The 21,475-nt window shown below is 36.0% G+C and overlaps 1 protein-coding gene across 1 annotated transcript in view; it reads right to left on the bottom strand.

Moving 5' to 3' along the window:
• The window catches only part of DPP10 (dipeptidyl peptidase like 10), a 3,628,631-nt gene that overhangs the window by 880,600 nt on the left and 2,726,556 nt on the right, over positions 1 to 21,475 (bottom strand). Inside the window, exon 12 of the mRNA XM_044074976.1 lies at positions 18,036 to 18,074. Coding sequence (XP_043930911.1) covers positions 18,036 to 18,074 — 39 coding nt within the window. The remainder of the gene's footprint in view (positions 1 to 18,035; positions 18,075 to 21,475) is intronic.

Below are 21,475 nucleotides of genomic sequence, written 5' to 3'. Positions count from 1 at the left end.
ATGCTGTAGTAAGCCCATCTCTTGCTGTATTAATATTCAAAAGCTTAACCCATTACTATATATACTCTCACAAAATAAGATGGTTTATACAAATCTGTTTTCAAAGCTGGAACTGTCTGCGTGGCAGGACTACGTGGTTTGCAGCTTTCAAAGCCACAAATCACTGTGCACATATGCACCATTTTTCCTGTCACTAGTAGCATATGAAAGCAGCTGTAGCTCCATGTACTACAAGGAATGGTAACCAAGTCTCTCATATTACTTATGTAGTTGTGTACTATCAAATGGATGTCAAGATTAATCTCTTGAGCTTTGTTTCATTCCACTATTGAGCAGAACCTTTGGAAAACCATGTGTTGTAAACCTGGCTGCTTGGTTATGATTAGGGACTAGATTGTGATCTGTTATGTCTATTCTGCAGAGTAAGTAACCTCAAAAAGTGGTAAACACTGTTAGAAACACAGAAGCACACCCCTCTTTATACCAGATGATAGATTTTGTCATGACATTGTTTCCAGAAAAAAAGGTGGGGGGCATTTCATCGCAAGAAAAGTAACATGTCATAATAGTATCGGTTTCTTCTAATAGAGGTTCTAAAAGAAGGCATACCCAATAATCAGAAAGTGGATAACATGCCACAACTTTAAAAAACAAACCAACAAACCACTGCAAATTAAATCAGCAAAACGGTTTGAGTATCAACACAGAAAGTAAATAGCAACAAAACCAGTCTCTTGACAAAAGTTAGTAAAGTATTAATAAACACTGCCTCATCTTATATTTCAGATATCCAGTTACTAGTTCTATATAAAAATATACAAATATGTGAATAATATGATACAGTAAAGAACACTAACTTTTTTAAAATAATAAATATCATGACATCTCCTTCAACCACCTGAGCCACCACAGACTCAGGCAGCACAAATCTCAGCTTAATGTCTCATTCTGTGGAAATTAGGCATCATTCTTGGATGGGAAAGAATCCTGCTCACCACTAGTTGTTTTCCTTAGAGACACAAGTTATGAGACCAAATGTATTTCACTACATCTCCCCATGGATAGACTGAATAAAGTCATTTACTCATACAATGGAGACAACAGCTCCACATTCAAATTTAGGATGGCTAATGTCCCTGAGTGCCCTTTGACTGTCCATGATCCTATCAGACATAGGTGATGAGATCAATGGCATCGCAGGGAATCTTTCTTAAGGTAAAACACACACAGTCCTCTATTCACACATGGTAAACAACAAGGTCATACTCACATCTAAAATAACAAATGGTTCAGAGATGTTCACAATGACCTAAACCTAGAAACGATTATTATTATTTTTAGTTCTGATATCATAACAACACAATAAATGAATGGCTCTTATAATTTTTGAGTTTATCAGCCACAGCATATCTTAAAGAAATACATGGGCTTGTCAGTCAAAGAACATCATAAATATATATATATTTTTGACTGACCAGTAACACTGTTATATAGGCCTAATGAATGTAGAACCATATCTCTGAGCTAGTTTGAAAATTTCCTGCATATTTATGCAACAGACATGCCACAAAACTTAACTGCATTTAACTGATGATCTCTGGCAGAAAGATATCTATAAAATGTTGTCTTCTTGAACTATGTGTATGAGTTTATCCTAGGGCAGTGGTGCACAACCTGTTTGTGGGGAGGGCCACTACATGAATTCTTAATGCATCTGCAGGCCACCTCACAACATAGTAAGTCATTACGAGTTAACAATAGATACAGGTGACTGGCATTTTTACTTAAGACAGCAGTCATGAAATTGCCTGTTTTCTACATCAACTTTCCATTTAACTTTATTCTGGCTTGTAGCCATGAGTTATTACAAACTCTTGCAGAAAGTTACTACTGTTTACAGACTATAAGTTATAATCAAGAAAGAATAGTTACTTCCGTGGCTAAAATTAGAGGTGTGCGCAACTGCAGTCAATTAGGTAAGTAAGCACATGCTGGAAAGTTTGCATGACTCGAGTAAAGCATAGTATTTTTCACTTTTTTATATATATTTTTTGGTTACTCTCTGGGGTCTGGATGGTGTTGCGTGGAGGGCCAGAAGTTGTGCACCACTGTCCTAGGGAGAGCAAGCATAAACTTAGTGACAGGATATATTACTATTCTGCAAAAACATTATATAAGATTTATACATTTTTTACTTTCAATGCAATTGCAACACAAATTTTTCAGATATATTATGTATAGAAATTACTTTTCCCTTTCTGAAAATGAGTTGGATATCCAACAGAAATGTAAAACAAGTACAATTTAGACTAACAGACAAGTGTCTGTTAATGTCTGCATTAGCAATTATGCAGGAAAGATAATCTGTCAATCAACATTATACAGTTTTTAGTCAATCCTTCCAGGAATTATACCTTAATACTTTGGTACATCCTGCACCTTAGACTTCCACTCCATCCCTTAAGGACTTAATGACAGGTCATACATGAGGCTGTCTCACCCACAATGTTGTTGTGTCTGCAAGATGTAATGTAAGAGCTGCATCTTGAAATTCTGAATAATAATTTTCAGTTCTTTACAATGCTTTCTTTTTTATTTGGATATTAAAATGCTTAAAAACATTACTTTCATAGACAAACATTTTGAGCTTAATTCTGACTTTATAAATGCGTCATGAATTTATGACTGGAAAATGTTTAAGTGTTGTGAACTGACCAATGATACTTGCAAAAGTAATATTGTGATACTATAATAAAGTTGTAATTCTGAAAATGAAAACATTGCTTATAACTTCAATCATTCATAAAACATAGTAAAGAAATAATGTTTATGACTTATGCATGCAAATTGCAGCTTTAGAAAAGACCCATTCTATAATGTTCAGCTACACTAAATATGAAGAGGTCACATAACTGTCCATAAAGAAATACTGCATGGCTTATTCTTGTTTTCACACAGCTCCCAGTTAGGCAAATGCATACTCTGTCTCTGACAAACCATATCAATAACAACATAACCAGGATCAAGTGACAGTATTGTCTAGCAGCTGTTTCCATGCAGATCAGATAACTCTTTTGCCATTTGATTGTGATCAGATGGAATAAGCTTTGTATACAGTGCATTTAAGCTCAATTTTCTCTCTCTCTCTCTCTCTGTCTGTATCACTCATTGATCTCCCATATTAGTAAGTACTAGGCCCAATATGTTTGATCATTTGGTTGGAGTGCACACATATCTCTCAACCTCTTTCAGCAAGAAATCTGGACAAAGCCATAAATAAAAGTCGGACAAAGGCCTAAAAATAGGGACACTTTTTAAATATTGCACTCCTAAACTTAGAAAGTTGATAAAATAGCAGGTTGTGCATTAGCATGACTTTTCTGAAGGATATGAAGTCTGAAACTCAAATGTCTGTCTATTTTCTAACTTCAGTCTTTAATGATTTTCTTCTAATTTGCCAGAAAAACATTATTTTATGAAACATGGACCAAAAATATGAAGCAAAAATCAGTACATTCTGTGAAAGTCTGTACAGTTGAGAGGTATGAATGCATACTATCTGGTGCAGGGTGTTTCTGATAATAAAGTCCAGGAAATGTTGTGCCTGTAAGTAAGAGGCAGTGGACATTTCTAAGTCTATAGAGGTGTAAAGTCTCCCATGAATATGGTATTTGGTTGGATAGTGAGCATGTCTAGGAAATCTAGCTGAGTTGTGAGTGCTATGGGTCATAGAGGGTGAACTGAAGCTGGCCAGGACATGAGGAACTTTGTCTATGAAGACTTGGACACGGATAAATTCAATGGCATCATCCTGTTTAACCAGCCTGGAGTTGTTTTTGTTGCTAATGTAGAACAGGACACCTCCACATTTAGACCTTGTCTGTACTTCTGTTGGTCTAGAAGTGTGGAGGCCACTGTAGACATGCACTGCCAGAGTACTTTCTGTGGTTTTATGGTTTCGAAATAAGTCTCAATAACCACAGATGTCTACACTGCCCAGATGGAGGAGAGCTTGTTGAGTATGAAATTTCTTATTCAAGCTTGTGAAGGTTGCTTTGAGGGCTTTTTTTGTTATGATGGTAGTTTTATTTTAACATTGCTTATAAAAGGTTCTAACGTGGGTGGATAAAGTTTTAGACCGACATTCAAAAGCTCAGAGAGGGCATATATGATAAGCAGAAGTCTAAAATATCAACTAACCTAAATACAGCAACAAGCATGCATGTGTGTTCTTATATATCTGGCCATCTAACACTGCTATCAACACTTTCTGGCAGTGCTTTAAGTTTTAATATATTTCCTAAAGACTTTTGGAGAGCTGTTTTCAGAGCAGATCTTTTCTAAATGCTTCAGATGGGCTGTGCTTAGGGCACACATTCTAGGAAGAGCTTTTGCTGGCATTTCTAATCTCAAACTTCATGTAAAAACTAGGAAACAGTTTGCATTATATTGCATTTAAAATCATTTAGTGTTTTTTTCTGTTCTATAACTTAATTTGCTTATGTTTATAACTTTTACATTATGTTTAACTATAGTTTCTTAATTCTGTTTATTAAAGTCATATAGTTGTTGTTGTGTTAGTGTCCACCACTCTTCAATAAAACTAAGTGCTCTTGTGGTTTTCTACTTTTTCAGTCTTGTACATTCAATTACAGTTTTCAATAAAGCTGCTCATATTGTGTGTATTACAGTCAAATGGTTGTTATTGTGACAGATAGCATCTCTATGTTGTTAACTCTAACTGTTCTCCCTAAGTTATTGTGTCTGATAATATCTCTTTTGTTTACAAAAAATGTTCTTTCTGGTCTTTTGTGGGTGTGCATCCCCCTGTCTACTTTAGTCATGTGTGCTAAGCCTAAACCTGCACTGGCTCTAACTCCAGCCTGACATACCTTACCAAAATCCCTTTCCCAAAGAGCCTGGACTCCTGTCTAGCAGAGCGACTGACATGATCTGGTAAAGAATAATGGTTTCTTTCCTCTTTTTCAAAACATATGTTTTGAATTTATATATATATTTTTTTATATTACTGTTTTTTGACATATTAAACTGATGTTTTGAGTGTCAATGTTCCTGCATGTTGAAATCAGTATGTTATTCATGTATGTATATAGACAGATATAGATAGATATATAAAGTTATAGGATGTTTTGTCAAAAATTAATTAAATGGATGTTGTCTGTCCTGGGAGAGTCATGGAACTGAACACTCTGAATGCCACATGTGGAGGGTTTCCTTCCCCTTACCTCCATGTTTGCATAATAAATTTTGAGGTCATACTAATTAAGGGAACTTTGTTAAATCCCATTTTAATAAGTATGAATAGAAGGATTTTTCCATTCCGTAAAGACACATGGGCATACACACAGGCAAACACGAATTTATTCATACCCCTACACACACACACACACACACACACACACACACACACACACACACACACACACACACACATACACAAACACACACAAGATCAGCTATAGTACATTTATATAAGAATTCCAATAACACAAGAGTCCCCTGGCGAAGTAAATAGCCCGTAGCTTCAGGCAATATAAAAAATCACAAAGCGTAATAAAGTCGAGCTTTGGGGTAACTACGGAAATAGGCTCTCCTGTTGCAGGAGAAGTATAACTCACAGTCCACTCAAAATAATAATCCAAGTTTTGTGGTGAAAAACTAAGCTTCGTAGTGAAAAACTAATTCAGAAGACTTCGTTATAATAAAACTAGTTTAATAAACGTAGACAAGGTTAGCGCTTTCACAAATGCTTCATCAGACCATTATTTTTTGAAAAATCTTCCAATAAACTTTTTATATCAAATCATCACGTGGTTAGTGATGTAACATTAGTCAATTACTATTTTAAAGGTGCAACATTGTAAGAAACTATTCAATATTATACCTTTGTAGCATACATAAAAATATAAATTTATGTTACATAATATTTAAAACTTTCTTAATACCTAACATATTATCCTAAATATAAAAAAGTATAAAAGTATAGTATTATCAGCGTATCCTATTTAGGCACGAAGGTCTTATGATGTACATGTCCGTCATGTAAAACACCTAAAAAATACATAAAAGGTGTATAAAAAGTGTATTGTTACCAACCAAATTTACAAATATAGTTTATGCAGTTATGCCAATAATCATGGACAGCAACTATTCTATGGTGCTTAAACAAATAAGTTACCCAATATTCAAAATTGCATCTGTTATTTGTTTAGATCTGTCCTCTTGTCCCATACTATATCCGTTCCTATAAAATACATGTGAATAATATCAGCTAGTTATCTCATTAGCAAAAAATATGATATGATATAACTGGCTATATATAAGCATATTTCTTTGTGCCTGGACTGCTCTATTTTTCAAAATCATTAATTAATAAAACATTTCTTACAAACAATATATAAATACTATAATAAATTGTCACCATATAACACGATCAAGTGTGCAACATACGTTGACCTTCTATAACTCATGCATATGAAATTCATGTCTATAAATTCAAACATTTGAGACCTGTACTTCAATAAATTATGTAAAACATAAAAAATAAATTTAAATAATTAGTTTTAGTGTAAAATAATCAACTAATATAATGAATTTGCCAAAATTATATAACGCTTCAAAATACATTAGTATAATTATTACAGATGTGATATGAAGTCGTAAAACAATAAATATATCATGCTAACCAAACCTAATGTGGTCTACACTGGACGATAAAAATTTTATGTTTCTACTACAAAAATGTATGTATAATGATACTTAAGAATATACCAAGGATAAAGCTGTAATAATCATTATAACGACAGAGTCTTCAGCTAAAGTATGCGTGAAGATACTACTCCTTCAACTCACCACTATAAAAGCTTGAATACAATATGTCTCTCTCAAAAGTTGAGGCTAAGTATCCTAGATTTACATTAGGTGTTACTAAATATCTATGAGGTTATAGTTATAATAAAGACAATCGTACTATTCACCAATCGACCCTCATTACGTTTGACATTATATAAGTATGGACAACAATAAAGTATTAAATTAATATAGAACATGTGCTGCGTGCAAAATTCTATTATAAAAAATATATACTATTATTGTGGAATATATGTATATGTCCCAGTGGTTAATCACTTGTACTTAGTAAATGCCATAATTCAATTAAATTACCTCACTGTTCTACGTCTGGCTTTCAGTATGGATTTAATGGGGGCTCTTTCATTGAGCCCTTTCCCTTTGTCTGCTCTCAGTCTCAAAATCTAATTAACCTCTTTCTTTTCCGTCCGATTACGCATATCTCCCCCTCTGGCTAAATGTACTGTTTGGTCTATTGCCATGAACGTAAATGTATGATCTTGGCCTGTATTAACTACGTGTTTGGCCAAGGCATTATTCAAATACTTTATTCTTATGGCATATAGGTGTTCTCGTATTCTGGTTCGAAATGTTCTATCTGTTTTGCCTATATAGTAAGAACAGCATCTTCGGCATTGAGCCAAATACACTATGTGTGCAGTATTGCAATCTGCCGAGACGTGAAATTCATAAATTTGCCCATTATCTGGGTGTACAAATATGTTGCCCATTTCTATATATGTGCAAAACCTACATTTGCCACAAGGGGATGTACCCTTACATAGACTTGATTCACCTCTATGTATGGTGTTACATAATAATCTCCTGAGATTAGGTTTATTCTTAAATAAATATCGAGGTTTATCACCTACTATGTTCATAATATCTTGATCCGTGGTTAAAATACGCCAGTGTTTACTAATTAATTCTTGAATCTGATAAATGTCACTAGTGTAAAACATAGGTATCTTAACAGTATTTATCTCTCTTCCACTAATACTTTGATTGCTAGATAGTGTCTGTGCCGAATAATATAGTGCTGCTGTATCTTGTCTTAAGGAGTGAATGTTCTCCAGTCCTACTAAGATTTCTGGCTCACTATATCCTCGTTTCACCAAGCATATATTCATCTAGTAAACTGTGGTGTGCCCCATCAATGATAAAGTGGGACACTGTCCTAGACCACATGAAGGGGGACATCAAGCCTTGGGTTTTTCCCAATTCCCCCTTCCTATAGCTTTAGAGAAGGGGGGCAGGAGAGATTGATCTATGAGTCAGGGGCGACAGAAGAGGAAACTTTAAAAAAGTTGCAAAATGACAATACTATAGTATTTAGGCCAGCTGAAAAGGGAGGACCTTTGGTAGTTATGGACATAGATCATTATCATTGTGCCATGTCCGAGATGCTTAGTGATTCTAGGTTCTATGGGACTATAAATAGAAAGAAAGTAGAAGAAATCCAATTTGCAATATATAACACCATACTAGATCTGGTAACTAGCCAGACAATCACTAATGAATTAGCCGAATTTCTGACAATAGAATATCCTATGATACCTCAAATACAGGGTATACCAAAAGTTCACAAGAATGGCACCAACCCCTCTATGAGACCTATAGTCTCAGGGAGGGGTTGGTGTACAGAACCATTTTCTATGTATGTGGAGAAATTTTTGAGGCCTGTGATAGATAAAGTTCCACACATACTTAAAGATACGAAACAATTCTTGTTGGACTTGTATAGATTTCTTGATGGAGTACCTTTGAAACCAGACATGATCTTTGTCACGTTAGACATACAGTCTTTATTTACTGTTATACCCAATGCATTGGGTGTTGTAACTATTAAAGATTACTTAACTACACATAGTGACTATACTGATAGACAAGTTGACTTGATTAGTTTATTTCTGGAATTCATACTGGAAAATAATGTCTTCATACATGATTCCACCATATATATACAGCGTGATGGCGTGGCTATGGGCACATCCTGTGCCAATAGCTATGCCAACATGTTTTTAGCAGCGTGGGAAGAGAATTCTCTATTCCAGGAAGCACAATATAAGGAACATGTCTTATTCTATCGACGTTTTGTGGACGATGTCTTCCTGTTATGGTAGGGCAGTCAAGCAATACTAGATGAATATATAGGACACCTAAATGGCATGACCACATACCTTAAATTTACATCTAATTTTTCCAGTAATAAGATAGAGTACCTAGATGTATACGTGGAACGTGTGATGGATAGATATGTGAACACAGGCGTATACAGAAAATCGTGCTACAAGAATACATTTCTGCACCGACGGAGCATGCACCCAAATTATATCTTAGAAATATAATTAAAGGGCAGAGCATGCGTATATCTAGATTAAATGTCAGCAATGAAGGTTATCAAGAAGAAATTAATTGTTTTAGACAAAGATTGGTGAAACGAGGATATAGTGAGCCAGAAATCTTAGTAGGACTGGAGAACATTCACTCCTTAAGACAAGATACAGCAGCACCATATTATTCAGCACAGACACTATCTAGCAATCAAAGTATTAGTGGAAGAGAGATAAATACTGTTAAGATACCTATGTTTTACACTAGTGACATTTATCAGATTCAAGAATTAATTAGTAAACACTGGCGTATTTTAACCACGGATCAAGATATTATGAACATAGTAGGTGATAAACCTTAATATTTATTTAAGAATAAACCTAATCTCAGGAGATTATTATGTAACACCATACCTAGAGGTGAATCAAGTCCATGTAAGGGTACATCCCCTTGTAGCAAATGTAGGTTTTGCACATATATAGAAATGGGCAACATATTTGTACACCCAGATAATGGGCAAATTTATGAATTTCACGTCTCGGCAGATTGCAATACTGCACACATAGTGTATTTGGCTCAATGCCGAAGATGCTGTTCTTACTATATAGGCAAAACAGATAGAACATTTCGAACCAGAATACGAGAACACCTATATGCCATAAGAATAAAGTATTTGAATAATGCCTTGGCCAAACACGTAGTTAATACAGGCCAAGATCATACATTTACGTTCATGGCAATAGACCAAACAGTACATATAGCCAGAGGGGGAGATATGCGTAATCGGACGGAAAAGAAAGAGGTTAATTGGATTTTGAGACTGAGAGCAGACAAAGGGAAAGGGCTCAATGAAAGAGCCCCCATTAAATCCATACTGAAAGCCAGACGTAGAACAGTGAGGTAATTTAATTGAATTATGGCATTTACTAAGTACAAGTGATTAACCACTGGGACATATACATATATTCCACAATAATAGTATATATTTTTTATAATAGAATTTTGCACGCAGCACATGTTGTATATTAATTTAATACTTTATTGTTGTCCATACTTATATAATGTCAAACGTAATGAGGGTCGATTGGTGAATAGTACGATTGTCTTTATTATAACTATAACCTCATAGATATTTAGTAACACCTAATGTAAATCTAGGATACTTAGCCTCAACTTTTGAGAGAGACGTATTGTATTCAAGCTTTTATAGTGGTGAGTTGAAGGAGTAGTATCTTCACGCATACTTTAGCTGAAGACTCTGTCGTTATAATGATTATTACAGCTTTATCCTTGGTATATTCTTAAGTATCATTATACATACATTTTTGTAGTAGAAACATAAAATTTTTATCGTCCAGCGTAGACCACATTAGGTTTGGTTAGCATGATATATTTATTGTTTTACGACTTCATATCACATCTGTAATAATTATACTAATGTATTTTGAAGCGTTATATAATTTTGGCAAATTCATTATATTAGTTGATTATTTGACACTAAAACTAATTATTTAAATTTATTTTTTATGTTTTACATAATTTATTGAAGTACAGGTCTCAAATGTTTGAATTTATAGACATGAATTTCATATGCATGAGTTATAGGAGGTCAACGTATGTTGCTCACTTGATCGTGTTATATGGTGACAATTTATTATAGTATTTATATATTGTTTGTAAGAAATGTTTTATTAATTAATGATTTTGAAAAATAGCGCAGTCCAGGCACAAAGAAATATACTTATATATAGCCAGTTATATCATATCATATTTTTTGCTAATGAGATAACTAGCTGATATTATTCACATGTATTTTATAGGAACGGATATAGTATGTGGCAAGAGGACAGATCTAAACAAATAACAGATGCAATTTTGAATATTGGGTAGCTTATTTGTTTAAGCACCATAAAATAGTTGCTGTCCATGATTATTGGCATAACTGCTTAAACTATCTTTGTAAATTTGGTGGTAACAATACACTTTTTATACACCTTTTATGTATTTTTTAAGTGTGTTACATGACAGACATGTACATCATAAGACCTCCGTGCCTAAATAGGATACGCTGATAATACTATACTTTTATACTTTTTTATATTTAGGATAATATGTTAGGTATTAAGGAAGTTTTAAATATTATGTAACATAAATTTATATTTTTATGTATGTTACAAAGGTATAATATTGAATAGTTTCTTACAATGTTGCACCTTTAAAATAGTAATTGACTAATGTTACATCACTAACCACGTGATGATTTGATATAAAAAGTTTATTGGAAGATTTTTCAAAAAATAACGGTCTGATGAAGCATTTGTGAAAGCGTTAACCTTGTCTACGTTTATTAAACTAGTTTTATTATAACGAAGTCTTCTGAATTAGTTTTTCACTACGAAGCTTAGTTTTTCACCACAAAGCTTGGATTATTATTTTGAGTGGACTGTGAGTTATACTTCTCCTGCGACAGGAGAGCCTATTTCCGTAGTTACCCCAAAGCTCGACTTTATTACGCTTTGTGATTTTTTATAGTACATTTATGTTCACAGTTTAAAAAAAAAAGTCAGCAGAACAACATCAATAATGCAATGTATGAGTTCCAAGAAATAATCTTCTTCTTTTGGCTGCTCCTGTTAGGGGTTGTGACAATGGATCATCTGTTTCCACTTCTACCTGTCCTCTGTATCTTGCTCTGCCACGCCAACCACCTGCATGTCCTCTCTCACCACATCTGTAAACCTTATCTTAGGCCTTCTTCTTTTCCTCTTACCTGGCAGCTCCATCATTAGCATCCTTCTTCCAATATACCAGCAACACTCCTCACCACATGTCCAAACCAACGTACTCTCGCCTCTCTGGCTTTGTCTACCAACTGTCCAAACTGATCTGACCCTCTAATATACTCATTCTTAATCCTGTCCATCCTCATCACACTTAATGCAAATCATAACATCTTTAACTCTGCCACTTCCAGTTCTGACTCCTGTCTTTCGTCAGTGCCACTGTCTCCAACCCATATAACATAGCTAGTCTCACTACCACCTTGTAGTCCTTCCCTTTCACTCTTACTGGTGCCCAACTTCACACATCAGTCCTGACACTCTTCTCCACCCACTCCACCCTGCCTGCACTTTCTTCTTCACCTCTCTTCCAGACTCACCATTACTCTGAACTGTTCTTGCCAAGTATTTATACTCATATGCCTTCACCAACTCTACTGCTTGCATCCTCACCATTCCCCTGTTCTCCCTCTCATTCACACACACATATATTCTGTTTTAGTCCTGGTGATTATGATTCCTATCCTCTCTAGAGCATATCTCCACCTCTCCAGGGTCTCCACAACCTGTTCCCTACTCTCACTACAGATCACAATATCATCCGTAAACATCATAGTCCACAGAGACTTCTGTCTAATCTTGGCTGTCAACCTGTCCACCACCATTGCAAATAAGAAAGGGCTCAGAGCTAATCCTTAATGTAATCCCACCTCCATCTCGAACTCTTTCATCACACCTACCGTAGACCTCAGCACCAATGCACTACCCTTGTACATATCCTGTACAATTCTTATATACTTCTCTGCCATTCCCGACTTCCTCATACAATGTCTAGGCACCCTGTCATATGCTTTCTCTAAGTCCACAAAGACACAATACAACTCCTTCTGACCTTCTCTATACTTCTCCAACAGACTCAGAGCAAACATTGCACCTGTAGTGCTCTTTCCCAGCATGAAACCATAATGCTGATCATTAATCATCACATCCCTTCTTAACCTAGCTTCCAATAGTCTTTTCCACAACTTCATGCTGTGGCTGATCAGTTTTATCCCACTGTAGTTACTACAGCTCTGCACATCAGCCTTATTCTTAAAAATTGTTACGATGCACTTCTTCTCCACTCCTCACGCATCCTCTCATTTACCAAGATTTTGTTAAACAATCTGGTTTAAAACTCCACTGCCATATCTCCTAAGCACCTCCATGCTTCCACAGGTATGTCATTTGGACCATTCTTCATCCTCTTCATAGCTGTCCTTACTTCCTCCTTGCTAATCCATTGCACTTCTTGATTCACTATCCCCACATCATCCAGCCTTCTTTCTCTCTCTTTCTCTTCATTCATCAACCCTTCAAAGTCCTCTTTTCATCTGCTCAACACACTCTCTTTGCTTGTGAGTACATTTCTCTCATTATCCTTTATCACCCTTACCTGCTGCGCATCTTTCCCAGCTTGGTCCCATTGTCTAAACAATTGGTACAGGCCCTTTTCTCCCTCCTTAGTGTCCAGCCTTTTATTCAACTTGCCATATACCTTATCCTTAGTTTTTACCACTTCTATCTTCACCATACTCCTCATCTTCTTATACTCCTGTCTATCTTCTTCATCTCTCTGAGAATCTCACCTCTTCACCAACATCTTCCTCTGTATACTCTACTGTACTTCTGTGATGCCCATGCACTGGCCCATCAATCAACGAGCATCAATTCTTAACACTAACACCAGAGCGGGGCATCCATATAGGGAAAGGATAATAAATACACACACAGTAAAGTACAATTTACCTTAAGAACACACAGAGATCACAGTCAGCCTGGGGCTGGTTGCTCCCTTTCTCTCCAGGTCCCCAATAAGACTCCCTACTGGCACAGCTATAGGTTCCAGATATCAGCCTACTGGGCAAGCTAAAACCTCCAGCACCCTCTTTGTCCAACCAGTGCTTCATGTCCCTGCCCAAGTAGCTGACATACACACATTTTGAGAAAAGAGTTATATACAACAACACAGACACTCCTGGGGAAGGCTGGCACAGGTTCTCCAGCTGTACCCCATTTCTGCCCAGTCTATACACTAGAAATCACTGCCATCACCCAACTAATATTTATCAGCTACTCAAAGGCCCTTAAAAGTGTGTCCAATTATTACTGTGCAATATTATTATCCAAATGGTAAGTGTGACCTAGCAGTCAAGACTTATTTGGCATGACTTGGTACAGCATCACTATATACATGCAATGTACTCTTAGAGCTTAAATTATCTCTACACAAAACAGCCACAGTTGAAAGATTTAAAAATATTTAATAATAAATAATAAAATCACAAGACCATACTTCTTACTACACAGTGCTAGTCAAGAGTTCAGAGACCACAGAGAAATACTTAAAATAATATGGTAGAAAAGTTCTGACATTAAAGAAAACAAACTAGTCTAATCTTATTATTTCCTATCTATATCTAAGAAAAAACACAGTTCTGAATAACTTACATATAGAAACAGGCAGTGCTGATGAGTTGAATCTTCTCAATACAAAATGCTCAGAGCTCTCTGGTTCTCTCTTTTTAAATTGATAACACAGAGCTGCTTCACATGACATCATTCTTCCCACTTCTCTGGTGTTCCCAGGCTAACAGAAACTAAATTTACACCTGGTCAGAAACCAGAGCAATAAAGGACATTTATACATGTAAATTCTAGCCTTTAACTCTTGTCTTAAAACAATAGGCAGGATGCCTCCCTCTAGACATATCAGCTCCGAATTTTAACATCAAAGACAGTCATGAAATGCTTGACTTAGCTTTCTTAAAGCAGAGTAGACTGTTGTTATATTTTTGCAGTTCAATAGCCAATGCAGTCTTTTCACATTTAAGAGAACAAGCCTGTGGCTTACATTAATACATTACAGTACAAAACATTAATATTTACAAATGACAGAATTATCTACAAAATTCTATCTTGCAAGGCTGGCAGCTTTCACATATCTTCACAACTTCCTTATTCCAACACCAGGTCTGCTTGTCCTCCTTCCTCTTTCTAGATGTCAAACCAAGCACCTTTCTAGCTATCTCCCTTACCAGCTTTTCTGTAGTTGCCCAGCTATCTGGTAACTCTTCACTGACACCCAGTGCCTGTCTTAACTCTTACCTGAACTCCACCTCACAGTCATCCTTTTAAACTTCCAACATTTGAACCTTAGCATGGCCCTCATTCTCTTTCTCTTGATTGCCAATGTCTTCCTACAGACCACAGTCCTATGCTACCTAACTATGCTTTCCACTGTCACCACTTTACAGTCTGCAATCTCCTTCAGACTGAGACTCCTTCATAGGACACAATCCACCTGTGTGCATCTTCCTCCACTCTTGTATGTCATCCTATGCTCCTCCCTCTTCTCAAAATACATATTCACCACATCCATGTCCATCCTTTTCACAAAATCCACTGCCACCTGACCTTCTACCTTCCTCTCCTTAACACCATACCTACCCATCACCTCCCCATCCCCATCCCCTGTTCCCTTTACCAACATTTGAGCATACTTCTAACTCATCCATGATGAACCATATCAGCACATTTACTTTTACTTGACATCCTTCTATATGCCTTTGCTGTTAGGTGTCTAGGAAACTAAATTCTACCTCCCCACATATCTAGTTCACTGTCTATCATGTTCTATTTGGCAAGTCATGTAGAGTATTCAAGTTCTGAGCTATTAAAATACGTTTTGCTGTAGTTCAGAATGCAGGGCTTGATTCATTCCGTTTCCATTTGCCTTTTGTTTGTCTGTAAGTAAGTGACTTAATCAGGAAATGCTTCCCAGCTAACTGTGAAGAGAAATATGAGTCCAGTGGGTTTACTTGATTAATACATGAATCAAATAAAAATACAATTGTTCATCCCTACAACAGTACCAGGCAAAACATCCTTTGTCCTGAGTTGAACTCTTCAATTTTCTGCCATGTATGAATTTACCGGAAGTGATTATATTTATCTTTCAGTTCTTAATTCTGGGATAGAACCTGCCTGCTTAAAATGTGGAAAAAATAATATATTTGTGACTATGGTTTCCCAGCTACTGACTCAGTCACCTTTCTTTTGCGACCACTTATTGTTTGCATGCCACCAAAGTCATTTGTCCGTTAGAGATCTCCTGTCACCACAGTTAACTTATGGGCTAAAAGCCCTTTACTCTCTTCCACACTGCTTCAACTCTGTTTCTCTTTGTTTTACCTATCCTGCCTATACACCCTGAAACTGTATTATTGGATTGTAATACCTGCTAGCTTTAAATGAGAATTCTGCCATATGCACAGCATTAATGTTCATTAATAAAAGTAGAGAATACACATGCCTCTGATAATTTCCAGGACTCCTTGGCGTGTTCTACACTAGATTAAAATGTATGTCATTTCTTTCATCTCTTCCAGTATTCTAGTATTCCTTTTTATCTTCCTCTGTTGACCTTATCTTAATACAGTATCATTACATGGAATAGCTTCCATCTACAGCATTATACGTAGCTTCCTTGTGAATCATACACGTTTCCTAGTCTGTAGATTAAAAACTCAATATTTTACTGTTATATCAAAATTATATCTGGACCCAAAGAAAAAAAAAACTGTTATCATAAATAGTGACTAATGTGAGTTGTGTGTGTGTGTGTATTCCTTACTAAGATGTAGTTGTCTGTGGAATAACAGTGCATTGCCATATATCAAGGGCTGTATATCTTTTAATTAGAAAATGCCTTATGTAAGAATTAACAATTTTAGTTCTGCTGCTCATGAAATGCTGTAGCTTGACTTTTTGTTTTGTGCTGCAACCAGAAATTTGGATACACAGAATTCAATTCTAATGAATTGGTATCATTTTCACTAAAGTTTTATTCCGTCTGCACATTCTACATGCCAGATGCTCAACTATGCCACTTGAATTTTTGAGAGTGAAATCACACTTCCAGTAGTAAATGAGTTAATTTGCATATGTTGCCTCATTAAACAAACTACTGTGACAGACGTGATTCCACAGTCTTAAGAAATTGGATTGCTCTGATTGCTTTCATTGAACTTTTCTGTTGGAGAAGATTTAAAGCGGATGATCATTGAAGTGGTGCAGAATTTTCTTACAAGGTATGCAATACAATGGACATCATTTAAAAAAATCCAAAGCCTTTCGTACTGAATATCTTGATCAAAGTATGCCAAAAGACACATATTAACTCAATGCAAACAACTATAAATTGTGTCATATGGAAATATAAACATACTACTGAATGCTCTTCTTAATTAGCCTTACAAGCTGAATACTAGTTTCTTGTTCTTTGGACTATTTTGTCATTTAAAAGACATTATATATACTGGAAAAAGCTGAAAGGCAAATAAGTACTTATATAAATATATATGGCAAACTATCAGAAATCTGGGATGCGACACTGTCAGGCCCAGAACTCTGAAAAATAATGTCTGAGTCTAAAACAACAGTGACCCGTATAACTCAATGTTACACATGAAAAGCATTTCTTTGGATAAGGCCAAAAGCTCCTGCACCAAAGAAAGACCTAGCATTCTACTCCACTGAAAATGGGTCCTATGCCCACTTGGACATCCCCATTAAATAAATGTCAGATAAGTAAGTAAATATACTAATTCTCAGACAGCTATACCTTGGAGCAGAAGCAGTTCTCAAAAATAGAGCAGTTGTGTATTTAGTATGTACATTTCTTCTTATGGCATTAAATGTTACTGTTCTGAAGAGTGCATTTAGAGCCCTCTAGCAAAGGAAACCACACTGTCTTTCATGCATAACTTCTAAAACCCTATACTATAATGCAAGCACTGGATTCAGTTCTAAATATAATGCATGCTTTTGACATGGATTATATTCAGTGTTTCAGCTAGACAATAAAATATTAAGACATTTCATTCCAACAAAACAAGATAAGGTGTTAGAACATGCAAGGTAAAATTAAGCTCTGATTTATTCATCGTACAAAACTTTAAGCAAGTCATTTTATACAAAGATAAGTATGATCAACAGAATTTACGTTACCTGATTATCCAGCCATAGGTCAGATACCATTTCATGCTTCTGGAAAAAAATAAAAACTGAGTATGAGAAACACTATTAACTGCTAGCATTATTTCCAAAACATATAATGCAGTTAAAAGGAGACTAGTGACGTCTAATACTAGTTCATTAATCACTCAATCTGTTTTAAATCCTCTTTCTTTTATAAGGCTAAAGCCAATATTACTATAATACATTCATTAAATTATTTTTCAGACATGTTAGGCTTACCTCTCAAGTGTCCCTGATTTTCTGGGAAATCCCTAACTTTGACCATGTTTTAGCTATGTCCCTCTCAGTCCTTTTTTGAAACTAGTGACTTGGAAACAAACAAAGTTGGATAACACTTTATGAATAATTAAAACCAGTCACCATAAAATGCTGTTTCCTATGGCACTTATTTACGATGTCAGAGGCTTCAATGAGATAGTAGGTAGCAATATCCAGAAATCCAACAATACTGCTCGCTAGTTTGTAGAAAAACTTTTATTCATGAATTAACATAAGTAAGCGCTTCCACCCGTAGGCTTCTTCAGACTTATACAAATAACAGGACATTCTGGTTATTTAAATAACCCTCCTCAAGCCATGATTGGTGACCATAGGAAACAGCGTTTTATGGTGACCATAGGAAACAGCGTTTTATGGTGACCATAGGAAACAGCGTTTTATGGTGACCATAGGAAACAGCGTTTTATGGTGACTGGTTTTATTTATTATTCTTTGCTAACGCTGCTTCCGAGCTCTGTTGGCGTGTTGTGCTGCATTTGGTTTTGCTGTTTACTTTATGAATAATGACAATAATTTGAGTTATACACTTTTTTAACTGTGTAAAATTATTAATTCATAACCTTTTATTTTGTCAAGGCCTCAAGTTATTAGTACTAATATTTTAAAAAGTCTTCCTGACTGTATCAGATTATTTCAGGATTTGTTCCTGATTCTGTTGAGATTTGTCAAGATTCAGCTTATAGCAACAATGCTAGGCAACAACTTGATATTTCTACAAACGAGCAAATCTGTTAGTTTTGCTTTGATATCAAAGGTAGCATACCAAAGTAAAATGATACCTAAACACAAAAAGTTTGAAAACATTGTGACTAATTGGTTCTGCATACTAACACTGTGGAGTTATTTGATCCAAAAATGGAGGAAGCTGGTTTCCTTTAGACAGCATTGTGGTGTTATTGTTTTTAGTTATTCATTCGCCATTACCTTAAATCTTATAATTTAATGGCTCTGACAGATTTTTGTCTGATGTGCTGTCCTTTGTTACCTTCCTGTTTGATAGTTTCTGACAGGATGAAGAGAGTATGGGATACATTGTTCTGCTTGTACTGCATTGCCTGACAATTTGTGTTCACTGGGACAGTTGGACGGCTAGTACACTAGAGCAGCACTACTCAGTGTGTGGTCCATGGGATTTTCTGGTGGGCCTCAAGAGTTAACAATAAATAAGTATGTCCTCTTCACTGTCTTTTTTTTTTTTTTTTTTTTTTTTTTTTTATGAATTAAATGGCTTAGTCTGGTGTCTGGATGTATTGCTGCCATGAGTCCCTCCTTTCTTGAACCTGATCGGTTAATCTCAGCTTGCAATTGCAAGCTGAGATAACCAATCAGCACAGATTCAGCAGCACACCAGAAACCGAAGGAGAAACCCTGCCTAAAATATCACTTCTGTGTGTGCTGTGTCACATGTGGGAGGTCTGCTATTTGAAGCCAGTACTTCACTGAGACTGCATGCTTGTTAGATATGTGTATGTGTCACTTGGGCAAACATTTAATTTTGGTGCTTGTGCATACCTTAACATTTTACTAAAGGGGCTGCTTTGGTGAATGATAAACATACGCACATGACAGCACTAGGTTTTGAATAGAAATACACTGGTTTATTAATTGCTTGATTATTTATATGATGGAATTTTAATTTTTCTTTAAATAAAAATAAGGAAACTTTGTTCCTTTTGATAAGTGTCTTTTTTTATATCTGTCTTATCTGCCACCAGCTCCAAAACATTGTACTTCATATAAACATTCTACCAAAAGTACATTACTCTCTTATTTTGTCATATAGCATCAATACTGCGTTGGTTGTTGGAATAATGGTTAAGGTATTTACCTTACAGATAAAAGGTGCAAGCTTTGATTCTCACCTTTCAGGGAGATTGCCTAGGCTTAAAATAACAAATAAAAGCAGCCAGCCTACTACTTAATTATGATACAATAAATAAAAAACACTGTGATTGTAATGCTTTTCTCATTTTCATTACACCTGAGGTGGATTTTTGGAGGTGGGATTACATCAAGGATCAGCTCTGAGCCCTTTCTTATTTGCAATGGTGATGGACAGGTTGACAGACGAGATCAGACAGGAGTCCCCGTGGACTATGATGTTTGCAGATGACATTGTGATCTGTAGTGAGAGTAGGGAACAGGTGGAGGAGACCCTGGAGAGGTGGAGATATGCTCTAGAGAGAGGAGGAATGAAGGTCAGCAGGACTAAGACATAATATATGTGTGTGAATGAGAGGGAGGATAGAGGAATGGTGAGGATGCAGGGAGTAGAGGTGGTGAAGGTGGATGAGTTTAAATACTTGGGATCAATAGTTCAGAGTAATGGTGAGTGTGGAAGAGAGGTGAAAAAGAGAGTACATACAGGATGGAGTGGGTGGAGAAGAGTGTCAGGAGTGATTTGTGACAGACGAGTACCAGTAAGAGTGAAAGGGAAAGTCTACAAGAGGGTAATGAGACCAGCTATGTTATATGGGTTGGAGACAGTGGCATTGAGAAAAAGGCAGGACTTTGAGCTGGATGTGGCAGATTTAAAGATGTTACGATTTGTACTGGGAGTGACGAGGGTGGACAGGATTAGGAATAAGTATATTAGAGGGTCAGCCCAGGTTGGAAGGTTTGGAGACAAAGCCAGAGAGGCAAGATTATGTTGGTTTGGACATGTGCTGAGGAGGGATGCTGAGTATATTGGGAAAAAGATGCTAAGGTAAAAGGAAAAGAGGAAGGCCTAAGATAAGGTTTGTGGATGTGGTGAGAGAGGACATGCAGGTGGTTGGTGTGACAGAGCAAGATGTAGAGGACAGGAAGGATTGGAGACAGATGATCCACTGCAGCGATCCCTAATGGGAACAGCCGAAAAAAGATGATGATGATGTCGTTTTCCTTACACTATATTTCTTCAGACACCATAAAATTAAACCAATGTGCCGTTTAAGTATATAATATAACAAACAAATCAGCCATTAAAAATTCAGAATCAAATCACATGATTAAAAGTCATTTATAAAACATAAATTAAATAAAAGGAATACTGGAGCATCATTACATCATCTGGTATGAGATAAATCTATAGACTTTTTATCTGTCTGGTATCAAAGACAAGCATGCAAACCACTGCTCTGTGGCACAGA

This window comes from Protopterus annectens, chromosome 6.part0, assembly GCF_019279795.1.
Source record: "Protopterus annectens isolate FY-2018-M chromosome 6.part0, PAN1.0, whole genome shotgun sequence".
Taxonomy (NCBI): Eukaryota; Metazoa; Chordata; order Ceratodontiformes; family Protopteridae; genus Protopterus; species Protopterus annectens.
The sequence above is the reverse complement of the archived record's forward strand: the minus strand, read 5'-3'. Positions and strand labels throughout refer to the sequence as shown.